Genomic DNA, 20,976 nt, shown 5'->3' on the forward strand with positions numbered 1-20,976 from the left:
TCCTGACATTGTTACGATTAAACTATAGTGCAAAGTACAAGCATGCAGACACTTTTGAGTGCCGCATTTTTATTTACATGTCCCGCTTAGAAACATATAGTAAGCCTCGTTTGCAATCAATTCGAATGACAAATACATGCCTGCCTCTGAAAAATAAAATTGTACTTGATGAAAGAAGACCTGACCAAGGCGACTCTGAATAAGACCAAAAAACAAAGAAAGAATAAGTTCATGAAGTGCTGCATGTTACTTTTCTGCACTGCAGTTTCCAAAAACCCCGTTCCTAAAAATTTTTGAGATTGGGCGGGGTACTTGGGCAGCTGAAGCTGCACCTCACTTTCTCCTGTGTTTGCTGTCCCTGCCATCCAAGACAAGCTCTCAGCCCCATCGAATAATTGCTGAACCCCAAGTAAGACCCGCACCAAAGCCGGCAGCTGCAATAGTTTGCCCTGCCTTAACCTTGCCACTTCGAACAGCTTCATCTAAAGCTAAGGGAATAGAAGCTGCACTTGTGTTGCCATAATTAGCCAAATTTGATATCACCCGTTCCGAGGGAACCTCCAAGCGAGCAGCAACTGCATCAATAATCCTCTGGTTTGCCTGCAATTAATAAGTGGGTACTGTTAGTGCATGCAACTGGGTTCCTTTTTCCATTCAGTATTCACCCATATTGTAGCTAGCCAGCTAATGAATTGCTGTATTTATTTGATAGCTCAGGTTCCCCACCCTTTTATGTTAGCTTATATTTGACATTTTAGTTTTCTAGAAAACAAAGGCACCGATGAAACTTGCTACCAGCTACCTTGGGGACGAAGGGTTAAGAAAGATATATCCGTTTTGTCCACCCATTATATATTTATAGTCAACATCTAGTTACACGGCCATGAGTTTAAGTACCTCTTACACTACCAAATAATGTTCTTCTTCCAAATTAAAAGTTTATATCTTATAGATCATATCCATAAAGTTTTGGACATGGATCCTTTAATGTACGATCTCTCATCATTCATTCAAAACATGAAACTCAAACAACACACATAACATGAGAGAATAGATTGCGAAACATCATACATGACAAGATTATTTAAAAAGTTTACATGAGAGGATCCATTCCCATATAATTTTATGTTATCCAAAATCATTTAATAATTTTATTTTTGCATACATCAAAATTAATGTAACAAGTCCTTTTTTTCTTGAAATATATAAAACTAACCTATTTGTTTACTTGATGATATTTGTTGTCCTTTCTTCTTTTATATAAAAAAAAACAACATAAATTATCGGAACCATATATAATTACATTTTAAAGATTTAAAGTTATTGAATAGTATAACTAAATCTTAACTCATTAGTGTAACTTGATACTCACAAAAACACACATATAGTGATAGATATTTGTACCTGATGGAGAAGTAACCAATCAATGCTAGATGCAGGGAGACCAGCCTTTTGAAGGGCAGATTCAATTGATTGAGGCACACATCTTACTGCAAAGCGAAAGACTTCCTTGCCATTCATTTGAATGAATGAATACGAGGACTTCCTAGGAGGAAAGTCTAACACAGATCCATTTGAATCCAAAGCTGTATTTGTCTCGTGTTCTTTTATGGATGCATTCAAATGCCTACATGAAGTGAGGGTATGAGTTTAATTAACTAGCTCAGAGAAAGAAGATAACAACTCTTCTTATTAAGACGAGAAGTACATACCTTTGACCACTGCCATCACTATGCAAATCAAAACCGAATAGACCATCTTCCTCAGTATCACAGGCCTACAATGTTAAAAGCATCACTTACTGGCATTCTTAAGCAGCGACAAAATCGAGGGAAAGGATAGAGACAGCATACTTTGCACCATGTATATTTAAATTATTTGTAGTGCTAAACAGTTACTTTAAGGATTATTGTTTAACATTTTTAGAAAGCTCTCAACCTTGCCTTCATTTTAAATAAAGAAAAGAAAAATATAAGGGAGAAAGAAACTAACATTATTCAGTCCAATCAACATATCTTGACAGAGCATCAGCCCCAATAACAAGAACATTACGAAATCCACCACCTGCATCCATACAGAGAAAGGACAATTATCTTCACTGCATTGAGCAAGTATTGAGTCAACAAAATAAACAAATTTATACCCCTAATGTGACAAGCAGCTGATATTAAGCCCAACACAAATCCGCTACATGCAGCTGTAATGTCATAAGCCAATGGATTTGCTTTGCAGCCAAGTTGTTTTTGTATCTGAAACTCATAAGTTAAAGCAATAGAAGAGGCTACGAAAGCAAAGTTTGGATACCCAGTGTTGCAAAGATATGAATACAGGAATAGGTTCAATACTCAATTCATTTGTAAGAAGTTGGCAACACCATTATTGGTCAAATGCTCCATTAATTTATCACTAAAAATTTGATAATGTAAAACTAAACATTACTTGGCTATGAGCCTACGATGATACATCCTGAACCCATACCTGTGGAGCACTACCAAATAGATCCTCTGGTGTAGACGTGCACATCAATATAAGGTCAAGATCATCAGGGTCAACATTTGCCATCTCAAGAGCTTTCCTAGATGCATCTACCCCTAAAGCTATCAAATTATCTCTGCCTGCATGCACGTCATGAAGCAATATGAGCCCAGATCTCCAAAAATATTTTTAAAACATTCTGATTAACCTTCATATTCCAAAACTAACCTGAAAGAACTCGCCGCCTACGAATCCCAGTGCGAACAGATATCCATTCATCAGAAGTATCAACCATTTTTGAAAGGTCGTCATTAGAAATTTGAAGAGTTGGTACAGCAGAACCGCATCCAACTAACTTGCAACCTTTACCGACAAGCCTGTAGAGTTTAGAACATTGTATTGTATTATATTAGATAACTGTAAGAGAAAATCATAAATTGCATGAGTTTGGATCCTGAGTTTGTGGTATAAATATAGAAACAAAAAGACAGAGATGAATATTTTCTGCCCATATTCTTGCAGAGTAGAGAAAATACAAGACTCAAAACCTGATTTATAACCTAGAACTAGAATGAGGACGAGCATCGATGTCAAAATTGATGGGGGTGCCAAATACAGGACTGAATGAAATATTTGGAAGAATTGCATGGCATGGGTTCAGATCGCGCACAAAGAGAAAGAGAAAGAGAAAAGCCGACCTGGGAAGCTGAGATTGGGAAGGGGAAGCAGCGGAAGCATGCTTGCCAGCTCCTTCGATAGTTCCAAAGCAAACAACTTTGGCGGAGAATCGTTGAAATCGATGAATGGCTATGAGATTGAGAGGGGGAACTGTCTCTCCGAACTTGGGAACCGAAGGAGTGAAGAAAGCAGATGCATTGGCCATTTACAACACAAGTATATACTATACAATATAATATAAGGACTATATTTATAGATATTGGGTTTCAAATTTGATTGAGAATGAGAATACAACAAATCTATATATGTGAATATTATATGGCAGAGAAGAATGAGGATGTAAACATAGTGCAAAGGGGAAGAACCAAGGCCATGAGAGACAGAGAGGGAAGAAAATGACGGAGGGGATGCAGGAAAAACCGAAAAACAATGGCCTTAGTCTTAGGCAGCTCCGAACAAATTTGTGCGATTACAGCAATCCAATTTGTGGAAACTCCGATGTTTTTACTTCCCCCCTTCCCACATTTTATTTGTCCCCTCGCTTGTCTAAATGTAAACTTTTTTTTATGAGTAGGAAATAATGGAAAGAAAATTTATACAATAGATGTAATAAAATTGTGACAATTCAGGATTTTTTTTTTTTGTATGCATAGAGAATAAAAGAAAATAATCAAAAAAATTATAAAAAAAAACAAAAGGCTAAGAGGAATATCAATTAAGAAAAATTCTTAAAATATATCCTTTTGAAGAAGACAGAAGAATAATTAATCGACTGCATCAGTAATTCTGTGAGTTCTATTTTTTGTCATTTAGTTTGTAATATGGTTTAATTTTCTCTAAATTAAAATAAAATCTTATTTCTAAAATTATTGTGTTCGAGTTAAAAATTTCTTTGAAGAAATTTTTATTTTTCATGATCATCTATAATTTTTCAAAGAAAAAGTCTAGAGGCCATCATTTTAATTAAAATTTGGTCAACACTTAATTAGTAAAAGAAAATTAAGTAATTTCACACCATTAGAGATGCAATCTCATAAGCAAGTCCCTTCAAGAAAAGGGGTGTAAACATTCAAACAACAATCAACTTAACTTTTAAGAAGGGTTCAGGGGAAGAAGCGTGTAATAAAATTGCTTCGTCTATCTATAATAATGCTATTCCTTTTAATGTTGCAAGGTCTGAAAAATACCATAGCATGTTTGAGAAGGTTATCCGCCATGGATTAGGATTCAAGCCACCCTCTTATGACGAGTTAAGAAGAAAATTATTGAAGAAGAAGGTAAAGTCAACCAAACTAACATTAGAAGAACATAGAGTTAAATGGAAGAAAACTGGATGCACTATTATGACAGATGGTTATACGGATAAAAGAAGAAGAACTATTCTCAACTTTCTTGTGAATAGTTTTAAAGGAATTATTTTCTTAAAATCTATTAATGCTTCTGATATATGTAAAACAGCTGAAAAGATATTCAAGATGATTGATGAAGTTATAGAGGAATTGGAAGAAGAGAATGTGGTTCAAGTTGTAACTGATAATGCAACTAACTACAAAAAGGCAGGACAAATATTGATAGAAAAGAGAAAGAATCTTTATTGGACTTCTTATGCCGCTCATTGCATTAATTTGATGCTTGAAGATTTTTTGAGAAAAAGTTAGATCTTCACAAAGACACCATTGCCAAAGGAAGAAAGCTAACTACTTACATATATTGTAGGACTTCTCTAATTTTCCTTTTACAACACATCAAAGAAAGAGTTTCAGTGAGACCAAGTATGACCTAATTTGCTACATTCTACCCTACTTTGGGTAGTCTTAATAAGAAGAAGAATCCAATAATTAGAATGTTCATCTCGATGAATGGAAGGAAAGCAAGTGCTCAAAGACAAGAGATAGGAAAAATATTGAAAATATTGTTTTGGATAAAACATTTTGAAAAACATTATCCATTGCTTGAGAGGTGCTTATCCTCTTATTCATGTGTTCCGTATAGTGGATTCAGAAGAAAAGGCAGCTATGAGATATATGTATTCTGAAATTGATCGTACTAAAGAAAAGATTAAAGATGCTTTTTAAAGTGTTGAAATAAGGTAATAAAACTAGTAATAAGTAAATATTTTTCTCTCAATTTTATCATTTAATTATTTACTAATTAGCTAATTGTCTAATTCACTATTTTTATGTTTTTTAGTTATAAATCTTTGTGGGATATTATTGATGTAAGATGGGACAAGCAACTCTTTAGACTTTTGCATGCTGCAGACTGTTATTTAAATTCACAAATTCATTATAGTCATAATTTTAAGGTTGAGTATGATGTTAAGAAAGGACTTTATGATTGTTTGGATATATTTGTGGAAGATCCTGCATTCATTACAATTATTGATAGTCAACTTGAGGAATTCAAGAGTAAGGCTAAATTTTTTGGTAGAGATCTTACCAAAAATGCTCTCAAAACCAAAACACCTTCACAATAATGGGATTCTTATGGGGATGAACATCTAGAACTTTAAAAGTTTGCTATCTTTGTTTTGAGTTTTACTTGTAGTTCTTCAAGATGTGAGCGTAATTAAAGTACTTTTGAGATGGTAAATTTTTAATTTGATATTAGCTTATGAATTTTATTATTTAATATATATAAATAAATACTTGTAAATTTTGATATTATTAGGTTCACACGAAAAGGAGAAATCATTTGAAAACAAGCACAATGAATGACGTTTTTGTGATGACCAATTTAAGATTGGCAAAAAAGAAGCCATCAAAAAACACTGTTGACTATAGTCTTAAAGACTTTGATTCGGATGAAGAATGAAGTGTGGAAGATGAAAATATGATGGAAAGTTTTGAAGAATTTGACACACAAAATGATATAAACTTAGCCCCTCAAAAAGATAGAGATAAAGATGGAAGTCCTTTAATTGATTTGGAGATTCCTCTTTTTGATGATGATGTTTTCAATGAACTTCTCAACTTTTCTCCTAATAAAAATCAATTACTTTAGTCTTTATATTTTTTAGTATGATGTTATATTATCTATTTTATATTTGTGATGTTACATATTGTTATTTTGAATTTTAGACTTGTGGTTAGTTTATATTTTTATCTTTGAACTTTACTAATATTACATTTTATTATATATTTATGTTACTTTAGCTTTATTTTATCATTATATTATTTATGATAATTTTGTCAAATTTAAATTCTCATTTTTATTTAAATTACTTAATTTTACCATATTATAGTACTCTTATAATTGATATTAATAAATTTATATATTTGGTAGAATCTTACGTTCCGTTTTACGATTTCAAGCTCTATAACTTTTAATTACTTTTTCAATTCTACATAAAATTTCGATTTTCGCTACCTTGATCTCATACAATTAAAAACAGTAATAATGACTAATTGATAACTATAGATCACAAAATCTATTAGCCTCCTAGCACTCTTCTTGTTCAATTGTTCACTCGCGATAAAGTTTTAATAGAATATGTCTCACAAATCAATAGTGTTATTTCCAACTCCCTCACCGTGAATAAACCGTATCAAATCATCCAAATATCAGTTTTTAGGACTAGGAATAGCAATGGGTCTTCATAGAGGGGACCTCTACTCAACTCCCGTCTCCATTTAATAAACTACCTCTTGTCTCTATTTTATCTCCGTCACAGGTCTCTGTTTATTTTCTTTCGCGAGAAGATACTCGCGAGTATCTATGGATATCAAATTTTAAATTAAAAAAAATAACACAACTAATTCAACCAAATATATTAAATCAAATATCATTTAAATACAATTTTAACATAAAAACATACATATGAAATATGTCAATAATAGCAATATTATGTTTTTTTTAAGGGGCAAAAAATCTATTGTATTTAGTAAACAACTTGTTCATTTGATATGAATTTTTGTGACGACATTTGAATTATTTAAAAAGTGCTGAAGTACACAAAAAATTATAGCAAAATTCGCTCTCTATAATTTTTTAAATTTTTCAAAAAACTTGGTTATTTACAAAAAGTTTTTTAAAATAAACTCACTTGACATAAAGTTATTAAAATTTTAAAATAAAAAATTTAGTTTTTAATAATATTTAAAAAAATTATATCAAAATTTAACTTTTAAATTTTTTAATAGATATATATTTAATATTTAGTTATTTTTATCATATTTTTTAAATTTTACAGAAATTTATTTTTCATTTGTATCTTTTTAGATTATCTTTATGAGAGACCTAAGCTTTTTGATACCACCTTAATAGTTTGCATATTTAATTGGACCAAAGTGATTATTAGACATTATTCAAATAAAAAGAAAATCTAAGCTACAATTCACTAAAGGGAGATACTCCCATAAAGATGTTCAAAACATCTTTTTTTAAAGTTGCTAATGTGTCACATTGTGATTGGTGCATTTAAATAATCGGTTTAGTATTTATTATTTAAATCCGGTTCGATCTGGTTGGTTTAAATAAACCGGACCGGATCATGCTTAATTAATTTTTTTTATTAAATTTCTGATACGACGTCGCTCAGCGTTCTTAAGCGACCTTCTCCTCCCTTACCGTCTCTCTCTCTCTCTCTCTCTCTCTCTCTCTCTCAAGCTCGAGTCCTCTCATCTCTCACTGTGGCTCATTGCTCTCGCACCAAGCTCGCTCCCTCTCTCGGCTCCAGTCTCTCACTGTCTGGTGTCGCACTCAAATCGTCGTCGCTCTCTTGGCTCCGGTCTCTATCACGGTCTCTGGTCTCACACTCAGTCGCGCTCGCGCGCCTTCCCTACCCTCGTTGTCGCCGGAGGCAGAAGCAGCAGGTCCTGGGACTGGTCATCTTCGTCGTACCATGTCTCGTCACCGTCTCGCAGTCAGTCCCGCACCTTCGTTGCGCTCGTCGTTGCCGGAGGCAGAAGCAACAGGTCCCGGGGATTCCTCCTTGCCGCCAGCTTCCTTCGCACAACCAGAAGCTGGTCCCAATTTGGTGAGTTCCTACAAATTCCCCAGTTCTTTCCTTTTCTGTTTTGTTGCTGCCTTTGATTTTGGTGCTGAAAATATCACTGAACTAGTCACCCTTTTGTTGCTGAAAATAATCACCGACTGTCAATTCGTCACTGATTATCACTGAACCCTGAATAATTTGTTGTTGAAACTATCACTAAGCTAATTTTTTGTTGCTGAAAATCATCATTGAGATGAATATGGTACTGATTATAGAATTTTTATGGAATAATTTTTTCACTTTTACGTATATAGAATTAAAAAGAGAAAGAAAACGAGTCTGGTTGTGAATGCATTATTGATATTGAAACTTATTTGCCAAAGCTCCATCCTATGTAAACAAATGAGAAGACAAATGACATTACATTGGGGGGTTTTCTCTTGTGTGGAACAACTAATTTGTCTTTATGCACATTGATGATCATGCTAGGCGCTTCAATTGAACTTTTTGGTTGGTGGAGTTAACTCAGATTTGATAATATGATATGTTATGGCACTGCAATGCAAGGCTTCTGGGAAGGATTACCAATGATGTTGTACTTTTAGCTGTTCTGATTTTATTAGTTCCACACCCTGCTCCCTTCTTTTATTACTTTGTGTCCTTTTTTCTTTGTGTAGCATTTTGATTTGGCAGTGTTATTACTTACTAGGTTGAACAATTGATTGGACAATTAGTGTGATCAAGGGAATGGGAAGGAAGGAAGAAAGAAAGAAACAAAACAAACATTTCTTTCCCATTGCTTGCCTTGTGACAATGTAAATTTGATTTTGTTGTTATGGATTTAATTTCGTCTAAATAGAAAAATGTTTTTCTTTTTTTCATAGGAGTTATAGCTTTAGTGTTTTTTATTAGTTTTTGTCTGCTAGTTGCAAAGGTGCAAAACTTGGGTCTCATTTTACCTTTGTGTATGCGAAATTGGTTCATTCTTCATTCAATGTATAATGTATTCTTGACTTCAATTTCCTGTATAGCAGTTAATGATCTATATGAGCCAACGTCTTCCCCTGTGATTTTGATTATTGATGAAATGCTGTGTTTGCTGATGTTGCATGAAAATTGTGTGCTGTCAATAAACTTAGTTTGTGCTGTCTTTTAGAGAAGAAACTCTTTGTACTCATTTTCCTTCCAACCCTAAACAAACAACCCTTCTTCACCATTGGATTGGATGAAGGATCTATCCAATGGTAAAGGGTGTGTGTGTGGACACATATCTTCCAATTATTAACACATACAGTGACTGAATTATTTTTCTATTCCAGCTATCTTACAGGGATGAGGAGTTGGATGCTATTATACTCTCTGCTTGTACAGCAATCTTACATCTGAAGCACTTAAATGACTTGAACATTCTTGAAAATCAAGCTGTTGTTGATAACTTGAGGATTGCTTCGTAGCTTGCATTTTTCATGTCAGATCATTTTAGAAGCAGTAGTACAAGTGCTATTGCAAAAAGGTCACGGAAGTATGTGCCTGCTTCAAACTACAGGAAGCCTTATGTATGTGCTCAACTGAGAGCAACATTTATAGAAGTGAAAACAGTGATTTGTTGTGTATTTTGTTGCGTTCAGTTTTCTCAGAGAATGCTGAGGCGGTTGGTGGTATTATTAGCTATGGTGCACTTCAACTTGACACTGCACCTGGATGCATATGCCTTTTGTATTCACTTGGGACGAATGAAATACAAATGCCATTTTATGATTTTTGTATTTTTTTTAGTCCCGTTATATTTTCAAGTCTTTTTGGCAACTAAATTCAACTAAATTGGTTTAAACTTAACAAAAACCAGTTTCATTAGTGAGAAGGTGTAAACACACTCTAACTCCTAGCAGCATCGTTTATGTACTTGTGATGAAACAATAAAACGTTAAATATTCTATGCAATTAAAATTATATGCAATTTTGTATAAGTATTATTTAATACATACTAACACAAAATATAAATTAAAATTATATAAAGTTAAACATATAAATATACATTAAAATATAATAGTTGATTTTTGGTGTGTAAAATATTTTCATATTTGTAGAAGAAAAATTTAAAAATTACCTTAATAATAAGAGATAGTATGATATTTATAAAAGCAAAATATTTTTGACAACTAAACGTAAATGGAAAAATACGCATATCATTTCTGTTATAAAAGTTATTCTATTTATGTATCTTGGGTCTCTACTTTCTAACAATTGATACACTACTATAATACATCATACATCATCCAAAATAAGATGTGTTTGAAAGACAAGAGGGAGAGGAGAGAGAGGGAGAGAGCAAAGGAAAAAAAAATATGGCTTCATGTTCCAACTTGTGGACTAACTTCAATTCTATTTGTGCATCTAATTGACTACAAAATAGGGTCAGGGATAATCAAGAAAGTGCTGCTTAATTATTTTTGTTTGGCTAATGCAGTAGATAAGCAAGCACACCATTATTTTCCACTTAGTTTTTTTCCCACTAACTACTAATGTCTGCTGTGGTTCCATTTCCTCTATTCTTATCAGTTATCACCACTAGTGCCTGCTCTGTTTCCGTTTCCACAGATTCTGCCAACACAGTAGCCGGTGGTTCCTTTTTCTCTCGTGGTGCCACCACCGTTGCCTGCTGTTGTTCCTCCTCAATTACTTGTGCTTCTCTCTTTTCTAGTTGTTGCACAACATGTTGCTTTAAATATCTAAATAATATCAGTTGTTTTTTGATGATTTATCTGCTATAATAACTGAAAGTAGTTAAAATCAGAACTCAATAATAAGAATTCAAGATTCAACAACAACAAAATTCAAGTAAAACAAGATGCAGCTTAGCAAAATTCAACTGAAAAATTTAATAAATAAATGAATTCAGTTCAATGCAACAGAAAAGATTCAATCATACAGATTAGTAACTCAGAAGAAAAATTCGATACAGCACAAGTACAACAGATTGGATTTATAAATCAATCTCAACAGCATTAATTCAATATCAATAAACTGAATTCAAATAAAAATTCAGTAAATTAATAACTCAAAACTTAACAGAATCATCAATAATACACCATAAGCATATTCAGAATAAACCACAGAAGAAAACAATATAGCACAAATACAACAGATTGAACTTTGAAGAGGATAAAGGGGAAGTCTTACCTGAACTGGCGGCGAAGGCGAGAAGAAGAGCAACAGCGAACCAGAGACCAGAGAGGAAGAGATGCAGTTACACTGTCGCAGATAGTTAGAGGTAGAGAAACATGTAGTTGCAGAGCCAAAGAGCCAGAGCGGCAGAGAGGGGAGCAGGATGGCGGATGATTCTGCCTCCGGGGACGACGGTTCCCCTCGGGTGAGTGTCATGCGCGCGACGACGGCGCGGTGACCTTGAGAGTTAGACGTGGAAGAGTGAGAGGGGGAGGGTGGCGGACGGCGATGAGAGTGGAGGAGGTTGGCGCAGAAAAGGAGAGCGATAGCACAGCGAATAGAGGGTTAGGAGTTAGGGTTTTTTTGGTAACTAACATTATATGAAAAATAATAGAGATATTTTAATCATTTTGTATAATAAAAATATGATAATTATTTTATATATATATAAAATAAAAAAATTAATTTAGATCGGTTTAAAATTTGGTTTATCTGATTTTTGATTTAAATCAATTTATTTGGTTTAATTTTAACAAAAATATATGGTTTAACTGGTTTTATATGCTATAATTTGATTGGTTGAAAATAAAAATCCATAAAAAAAGATGTTTTGAACATCTTTATATAAGTGGTCTCCTTCACTAAAAGGATTCAATGAAAAAAATAAAGATATTACTTTTTAATGAGCTATAATATATTGTTAAAAGATATTTACTTAAATAAATATGCTAAAAATATTTTTTTAATAAAAATTTTTTATTTAAAAGTGTAATTTATTTATCATAATACTAAAAGGACAAAAAAATAGTCAAAATTTATCGTATTTAACATTTATTAATCACAGTAACAATTAACAAATGCTAAATAAAATACATTGTGATTGATTTTAGCTAATTTTTTTTGTTATTAAATATTTTCGTTTATTTATTTAGTCATCCTTTAAATAAAAATAACACTTTTATAACATATCAAAATCTAATCCTATTATTCAAAAATTTAAAAAAATATTTTCACATAAACATAATAATTATAAAGTTGGTTAGAGTATCTATCTTGTTTAAATATTTTTGTCCCAGAGATGGAAATTATTATCCATATTGTGAACGCAATATCAAGGTTGAACCGAATGAAAATCCTAGAGAAATAACTAATTTGATTTATTAATATACATAGGTGGGATTCGGTGTACGATATTTTGTATTAATGAAAAAAATAAATACAAAAATAAATGTAATATTGTTGTTGGGGAAGCAGCGGAAGAAGTGGTTGATGGGAGTGATTATTAGCGTGGGTCATCATCATCAAGATGGCTAAAGTCGGGTTCTCGAGGCTTTTGGGGGGGAAGGCCGATGCCCTCCGAACTGGAAGAACGGGGCCTCTGCCCACGCAGATTAGTTGCAAACCGGGAAGCATACATAGCCGAATCTAACCCAATAAGCATAGTAGAAGTAGCAGCAGCAGCAGTAGTAGTATTAGCAGTAGAAGATGAAGACGAAGAAGATGGAATCAAGGCCTTTGTATCATCATCGTCGTCGTTGTCATCATCATGATGGGATTGATCATCATCGTCGTCATCATCAGGCTTGTTGATGTGGTGCAGGGATGCAATTTTCCTCCTCTGGTGGCGCCTCCAGGCAGCCTGGATAAAGATGGCAGCCCAAGTCCGCCACTGTTGGGAGTAGAAACGGAATGTGTGCTGAACCTGCCTGCTGTGAAGGCGCCTGAACTGGGAAGCAACAAACTTGAGCTCCTCTGCCTCCAAAGCGAATGCTTCCATTTCATCCATGGCCTTCACAGTCCTTGTAGATGACGGTAAATTCGACGATGATTTTGGGTCCAGTGCCCATGTTAACAGCTCTTCTCCACAGAAGTCACCTTCTTTCAGAAAACCTCTGTTGAAGAATCCACTTCTTCCGCCGTCCGTCGTCACACTCTCAAGTTGCCCACGTACGATGAACAACATCTCATTCACCGGATCCCCTTCCCTTATTATGCACGTCCCCTTTGTATGCAGACACGGCTTCAGCCGCTCGCATATCGCATCTAGCAACCGCTCATCCATATTGGCAAACAGAGGAACCTGATCATCCATCCATCCATGCATCATCATCTATCAATGTATAATACATTCATACACATGCTTTGCTTATATATATATACTTAGCTTACCCTTCTGACCAAATTCAAACAAAGGTATCTTTTGATGTCTCTCCTCAGATCTTTGGGAAGTTTCTGAACCAAGCTCTCTTCATCTACTCCACGTGTGTTAAACCATTTACATTTATCATAGCGTCTAACTTTTTCCCTTAGCTCCGGTGGAAGCAAGCGGTGGTGCATCCATTGCTCTGAGTCACGTCTTCTGATCCTCATTTCCTCTAGACGGACAGACATCGATTGAAGAAAGTTCTGGATACAAGACCAAAATAAATTATTATTATAGAAACCTTTTCATCCACACTTATTGGCATGCATTTACCTGCATCTTTCCAATCAAAACAGCAAAAAGGACAAGCCCCAAAACAGCTAATATAATGCAAAATAGAATTTCTCCAACGTAGGTGCTAGCTTGAAGCCCTTGACCAAGTGTGCTGCGTAAAGCAAAATAGAATGAATCTTCTTAGCTTAGTAAAACCTGTTAACAGATAGACACCTTCAAACACACTGCTTAACAAGTCTCAATCATCAATACACTAACGCTAGTTTGATTAGGAAAATACCTTATGTTTTGGACACCCCACCATAAACAATAACATAGTTTAGGAAAGAAATTGATTGATGCAACAATATTAGATGTTATTGCTTGATTGAAAATTCCATAGTCAAATGGGGCGTCGTCATCATCAGCGGAACACTTATTCCTAAGAATCGTTGGGCTAATCTTTCTCCATTCTTCATAGCCAGTAGCACGCTTATTTGAACCCCCACAGTACAAGAAATGCGTGAAACATTGCTCTTCCTCCATGCAAGCATTCCTCCAGCACGTGTCATTACGTTCTACAGCTAATAAGTACCATACAGACCCAGTTATCTGTGACATGAGCATTGTACATTAGAATCACAAGAAGGTTGATGATGTATAGTAATAATAGGCATAGTAGCTAGTAAAGTTTGCATGACCTTTGGTTGCAATTAATTAAGATGCACTTACGTGGCTGCCAAGCATGTACCAGGTCAAGTAATATGCGGCGCCGACCAAAGCATTCTCCGAAAAAACACCTGCTGTCTTGCTAATCTCTGAGGCCAAAGGTAGAAAGCGTAGAAATCTTGGAAAATATTGGAGGATGACAATGTTCAACAGTTGCGTTTTTGTAGCTAATACCTTTGTGCGCGCTGGATCATGAAGGTATCTCCACACGACAATCTACATGCATGACAAAAAATGATCGACTCAATAATATTTAATTAATTTCCGAATTGAAAGGAAACAAAACAAAAGCTAATAACCTGTGGCAAAGGCAACACAGAGAGGAAGTCAACAATAAAGTAACGTTGCAAATATCTCTTAGCAATTTCTGCAAGATCTATGACGAGTTCACCCCGTCCAAAGACACGAGAAGAAGGCGCAATGAAAGCAGTGCGAAACTGGAAACTTATGCGAAGGATGTAGATAGCATCGAAGATTGTTCTGAGTGTAACTGCATAGCTTGCCAGGCTGCTGTCTATGGCGAGACAGAATGATTTGTGATTGAAATATGGGAGATAAAAGAAAAGGGGATCAAAAGATACAGATATGATACACAAAACTTGAAAGAATTTATTCCACTGCAGAAGAGTCTTGTCTTGAGGGTCAAATATTTTTCTCTCAGACACTTTAAGATCTTCCGGAAACACTGATGCCCACGTCACTCCACTTTTCAGGGATCTCCCAAGTACTCTTAGCCCATTCGATCCCCTTCTCATTCCTACCCCAAAAGATTTTGATGCATTGTCGTTTCTCCTTATTCCGCCACTCCCACCAGTCGGAGGAAGCGGCCCTAGTCCCTTTAGATTAAATCTTAGTTTCCTCATCTATTTCTATATATGCTGTATCAAGCGCATACGCCAAATCAAATAGGAATTATTAATGCACATGGATGACATTGCATTATTAATTATTGGATAACTGCTAGTAAAACTCTCCTATTACTATGTGACATGCAATCAATCAAACATTTTGAAGATTACAAACAGTTTAATGCTCCTACGTACAATTGCAAAGCAGACAGATAGATATTGCCGTGAAAAAAATAACGATTGCATATGCATGTGTCTCTGATATTCTTAATACCAAATGCCCAAAGATAAAAGACGGGATCAACAACTAAATTATATTAATTATTGAACATATCTATGATTTGAAGATGAACTTAATACATATAATTAATGCCGATGTTTGAACGAGCAGATGAGTCTGCGTGCATGGGAATGACAATCATAAGAATGCAAAATCAAAAAGAGATCCACAAGTAGAGAAAGAGAAGAAAAACATGCATCAAGATTCATCTCTCTACCTCATTTGATTATTTAAGACACTTATGATGGCTGTATGTTTTCTCCGACATTATAGTTACACTTGCTTTTATTTTTTTTTTTAATTTTTGCAAGCCTCATTTAACTTATTTTTAATAACTTATTTTATTCTCATCCCTTAATTCTAGTTTGGTTATTGTTAAGGTTCAACAAGTATTTTTCTTAATTCATTTATCACTTCTCTTTTTTTTTTTGTTGGTCATAGTTTGAAATTACGAATTTTTTATATTAGTGTTGTCTCTTTCTATTTTTGGACAGAACCCGGGCCAACAAACCGGCCCAGATCCCAAGGAAACGAACTTCCATTCCCAAACCCGACCCGGATTTTAACTGCCACTTCCCTCGACGTTGAGTTATGCGACCTCCATTGCAGACCTTCAAGTTCCAGGTTGTCACTGCCGTCGCCCGATTCCAGCCGGAACTGCCGCTAACTGCAGAACCTCCTATGTTGGTGGACAGCCACGCCAAGATCAGCTCTGTTATATAATACTTACTTCCATCCACCATTGTTTGCTTTTCGTGAGTATTTCCAACTTAATCAGTTGATTTGCCTTAGTGTCTGCGTGTGATCCATTAAGGAGCTTGTTAACTTTGAACATGAATCTTGTTGATGAATCGTAACTCCAAATCTACTTCAATGCTGGTGACTTCATTTCATATGATTTTGTGGAATACCGATTATTGAATCAACGAATATTTCTCAGAATCTTTATTGATTCTGTTTAACCCTTTGGAAACATTCAGTTTAGTCAACTTCAAACTGAACCACAACAAACAATAGTATTTAGATCAGATTACATTTCAGCTCCAAACCAATTCAAATTGAAACCAGGGACACCCCTTACCTGTCGTAAGTACTTACTGATGAAGGAATCAGAGGTCAAATTCCTGTTTTTCTTAACTCACCAAATTATGCCAAAAAGAAATTAAAACCACGTCTTATTCTTAAGTTGATTTTTAACTTCCTAATTGTTTTTCCCTCATATTTAAACCCCAATCAGTAAATTGGGGTGATATTTATATGATAAGGTAAAATATGCCCAAAAAAAGAAGGGAAAAAGGAAGAAGGTGGATTGCAATTTGATAGGTCTTACAATCCATAAGTAGAGCAGGTTCTTCGGTCCCTGCGTTGCAGCGGATTTGACCGTGGGATTAGGTGGTAGTGAATTAGTGATGCGGTAATGTAACCTGAATGTTCATTCCAGTTCGAGCAATAGTTTTACTTAGCTGATTCTCTTTTATTTTCATTTATATAAATTCTATGTGATTTACTTGTGGAAGATTGATCTCAGAATATACATTCATTTTTGTTTCTTTCTGTTCATTTTTATTTTATGATCGTCCACCACACAAAATCTCTAAGAATACTTTCCATTTGATCTTAAACAAATGCTGACAGCCTTTGGGGGTTTATGTGGCCCAGAATTATCAAGTTTACATGAAGAAGCTAGCTGACACTACCTTAATTATGGCAAATATAATAGAGGAAAAATACCAGAACCCAAAGAGGAGGGGTGATGAAGGCGATTAATGCCTATAAAGCTTCTGAAAAAGCACAATTTGGTAGAAGAGATTTTGTAAGGATTTAAGTTTATTAATTTTCCCTTTGAAGGCAAACATTCTCATTCTTGTCTTTTATGTATTCATTTGAATCATGTCCCTATAATATTTTTGGTAATATCGCCCACATCCTGCCTTTGAGTATTGGTTTTTGACTCTTGAAGTATTATATTTTATGTTTGATCATATGCATTTTTACCTGTTGAATTATTTTCACGTTTGGTGGATATAATTGTTAAATTTAAATCTGCATCAGTTGCCTAATCAGTAAGCATAACACTTTCTCTTTCTGTCCACTTTTCATCCTTCCGTTTTTTACACTCATACAGACGAGCAAAGTCGAGGAACCTCACTTCGAGTTGGAGGTCCTGCATCTGATCTCCATAATATTTCATCCACAACATCATTCTAACTCTCTATCCTCCAAAGTCTTCCTCCCCTTTGCTTCCTTTTAAATTTTAATTGCATTCTCTGTGTTACCTCCCTTTTTGTTCGCTTGTAAACAAAGGAGATTTGTCTTCTTTATGCCTTTGCTGTTTGTTTTGGTATCTTCCTCAATTCAGCTATTTTTGGGTGCATTATTCAACTAACACAGTCAGCTTACTTCTTTTGGTATTCTTCTCCTGCTACCTTGATGTATACATGTTCTAGTCTAGGCAGAAGCATTTAAATCCATTGATACCTGAAGTTTTGTGTCTCCTCTATTCTGAAGGGGTTGAATTCTGCCATCAACGCTCTGCCATGTAGAACTTGTGGGGTAACTTAAAAAATGACAATGGATAGATTGAGTTTCAAGAGATTTAGAACATTATTGGTTGTGGGTTCCATAACCTTCCCTATTTTATTCACACTTATTCTGATGCACCAACACTCTATCTATGATCTTGTTGAGGGAGTTTCCAATATTAACATATTGGCTGCAAGGGCCCAAAATGCTACTACCAATGTCTTAAAAGAAGGGCATCGAAATGCTACAGTTCAAGTTGAGGAACGAAAAGATCAGAATGTGGTAGGTAAGGCAATTGTTTGCAACATTTTCTTCCAGCATTTCTTCATCTTTTGCTTCCACTGTCATATGTCTTAAATACTACACACGTTACTTCATCTGTTGTCCTCAACTTCTGATTCTCAAACATGTATGTTAGATAAGATGTTGGGAGGCAAACAACAAATCGGCTCAGAAGAACAAGCTGAGACTCCAACAAACGCAGATATTGATAAAGCTGGTATTTGCAGCTTAATCTCAGCCTATTTTTATTTTCTGATCTACTTACTTGAATGTTCATTTTATTATTTTCATCATACAGTGCTGTTCTAGACAAGGCAGGATTATTAAGGGTGTATCTGGTTGTACTTTATAGGAAACATACTTATGATTTCTGAACTTAAATCTGGATTATTATTATGGACTTGAGAAATTTTCCATTTATTAACAACATTAGTAGGTTACCATTGGTTAAGGTAATCTGATCTTCATTTCTAGCTGAATCTTGTGTCAAAATGAATACTAACATGGTTTCATCTTATTCATTCCCATCCATGGAGTCAAAGCTATCATAACTTCTGTAAACTATCAACACATTATAATCTAGATTTAAATATTATTTAGAATCCAGGTATCAATATTTAAGAAATCTTTATTTCCACACTACAGGTTCAAAGAATCATTCATTTGAAGATGAGAAGAATGATGCAACCCTATCTACAGTTGGCTTTGCTAGTGTCAGACTCCTTGATGGACTTCTAGTTTCCACATTTGATGAAGGATCATGCATTAGTAGGTACCAATCTTACTTGTTTCGCAAACGTTCCCCTTACAAACCTTCTGCATATCTGATATCCAAGCTACGAAAGTATGAACATCTTCATAGAAGTTGTGGACCACATACCAAATCCTATGACAAAATTATGGGAAAGAGCACAAAATCTAGCAAAAGCGGTGCAGGTGAGAAGTGCAAATACCTTGTCTGGACAGCTTCCAATGGCCTAGGGAACAGGATGCTAACCCTGGTTGCAGCATTTCTTTATGCTATCCTCACAGACCGTGTTCTACTAGTCAAATTTGGGGATGATATGTCTGATCTCTTTTGTGAGCCATTTGCTGATTCCTCATGGTTATTGCCCAGGAATTTTCGATATTGGAAGGATCAGAAACATATCAAAACGCATGAAAGCATGCTAATCAATAAGGGATACAATGCAAAGGAGCTTTTTCCATCATTTCTTATTCTTAATCTACAACACACCCATGACGGTCATAATAACTTTTTCCATTGTGATCATTGTCAAAATCTTCTTCAGAGAGTTCCCGTGATGATTTTATGGTCAGATCAATATTTTGTCCCTTCTCTTTTTCTGATTCCATCCTTTAGAAAAGACTTAAGCAAAATGTTCCCCCAGAAAGATACAATTTTTCACCATCTAGGACGTTACCTTTTCCACCCATCAAACAAGGCATGGGAATTAATCGGCAAGTTCTATCAGGCGCACTTAGCCAAGGCAAATGAGAAGATTGGCCTGCAGATTAGGGTATTCAATACTCATAGAGCATCACATCAAACTATTATCAATGAAATCATAGCCTGCACCCTCAGGCACAAGCTTCTTCCTGAAATAGACATGGGAAAGTCGAAAACTTCTTTGAAGAACCATGCCACAATCTCAAAAGCTGTTCTAGTAGCATCATTATACTCTGAATATGGGGAGAGGCTGAGAAATATGTATATGATGAACACAACAGTGACTGGAGAAGTGATAAGAGTTTCTCAGCCAAGTCAGAAATATATTTGCTGAGTTTGTGTGATGCATTGGTTACTAGTCCCAAGTCCACTTTTGGGTATGTTGCTCATGGTCTTGGAGGTTTGAAGCCGTGGATTCTGAAGAGGCCATATGGGGAAACAGTCCCAGAGCCTCCTTGTCAACGAGCCATGTCCATGGAGCCTTGTTTCCATTATCCTCCCAAGTATGAATGTAGTGCCAATAGAACTATTGACTTCACTTCCCTCGTTCATCACATGGAGCATTGTGAAGATGTACCTAACGGATTAAGGCTGATCAATGATAATCGCAAAGGTTAGTCACTTAGTTGCTAATATCTTTACCTTGTGCTTGATTAGCTCACCGATTATCACAGTGATATGATATGAGGATGTGGTTCCCTGCCATCCGTGCAGTTAATAGCCTAGTAGCCTTGCCTATCTTATCATGGAGTCACGGACTTAGAGAAATATGTAATTTAACTTCAAATTAATTCTTACTTATTGCATAAATGACTTTTGTACTACTATCTTTAAATTACATGCTCTTATTCATCAGACTTTTAAAATAGTAGGTAATTGACTTGGTCGAATGTTTGTATATATATTTTAGTTTTGTATTAAAAAATCAATTAAAATGTAATTCATTCATTAAACAAAATCTGCTCAGCTTATATTAATCAATATCACGTGTGGTTCTACATGACATTTAATTGACCAAAATTGCGTAGGCAAAGCATTGTAATTGAAAAACAATACGTGACCAAAATTTAAGTGTAAACACGTGGAAAACGTAAATAACTTGCTGGTACTTGGTCATTTTCGTAAAGTGGATAAAATAATTCCAGTATATCCAAAATTTAAACTAAAGAATATATTATGTTTTCTGGTTGCGGA

General features: G+C 34.9%; 3 protein-coding genes and 1 pseudogene across 3 annotated transcripts; 1 reads left to right on the top strand and 3 right to left on the bottom strand.

Annotated features, from left to right (window-relative positions):
* Positions 1 to 25: 25 nt before the first annotated feature.
* LOC107459866 (beta-ketoacyl-[acyl-carrier-protein] synthase III A, chloroplastic-like) lies at positions 26 to 3,667 on the bottom strand (annotated as a pseudogene).
* A 6,651-nt stretch (positions 3,668 to 10,318) lies between these two features.
* LOC107459589 (uncharacterized) lies at positions 10,319 to 11,569 on the bottom strand. The gene is made up of 2 exons (XM_016077822.3): positions 11,270 to 11,569; positions 10,319 to 10,808 (listed from the first exon to the last, which is right to left on the bottom strand). Exons 1-2 carry the CDS (start codon positions 11,468 to 11,470, stop codon positions 10,602 to 10,604), a joined length of 408 nt encoding a protein of 135 aa, XP_015933308.1. The 5' UTR covers positions 11,471 to 11,569; the 3' UTR covers positions 10,319 to 10,601.
* Positions 11,570 to 12,536: 967 nt separating this feature from the next.
* LOC107459547 (putative cyclic nucleotide-gated ion channel 8) lies at positions 12,537 to 15,262 on the bottom strand. Its single transcript, XM_021126815.2, has 6 exons — positions 14,699 to 15,262; positions 14,403 to 14,615; positions 13,972 to 14,282; positions 13,731 to 13,842; positions 13,424 to 13,660; positions 12,537 to 13,334 (listed from the first exon to the last, which is right to left on the bottom strand). Exons 1-6 carry the CDS (start codon positions 15,260 to 15,262, stop codon positions 12,537 to 12,539), a joined length of 2,235 nt encoding a protein of 744 aa, XP_020982474.2.
* Positions 15,263 to 16,001: 739 nt separating this feature from the next.
* LOC107459810 (probable fucosyltransferase 8) lies at positions 16,002 to 20,634 on the top strand. The gene is given in 6 exon segments (XM_021128145.2): positions 16,002 to 16,282; positions 17,163 to 17,340; positions 17,653 to 18,336; positions 18,469 to 18,549; positions 18,978 to 20,096; positions 20,099 to 20,634. Coding segments are annotated over 4 exon segments (1,746 nt in total). The 5' UTR covers positions 16,002 to 16,282; positions 17,163 to 17,340; positions 17,653 to 18,092; the 3' UTR covers positions 20,401 to 20,634.
* Positions 20,635 to 20,976: the final 342 nt, after the last annotated feature.

The sequence above is a fragment of the Arachis duranensis genome, chromosome 7 (genome assembly GCF_000817695.3).
Source record: "Arachis duranensis cultivar V14167 chromosome 7, aradu.V14167.gnm2.J7QH, whole genome shotgun sequence".
Lineage (NCBI taxonomy): Eukaryota > Viridiplantae > Streptophyta > Magnoliopsida > Fabales > Fabaceae > Arachis > Arachis duranensis.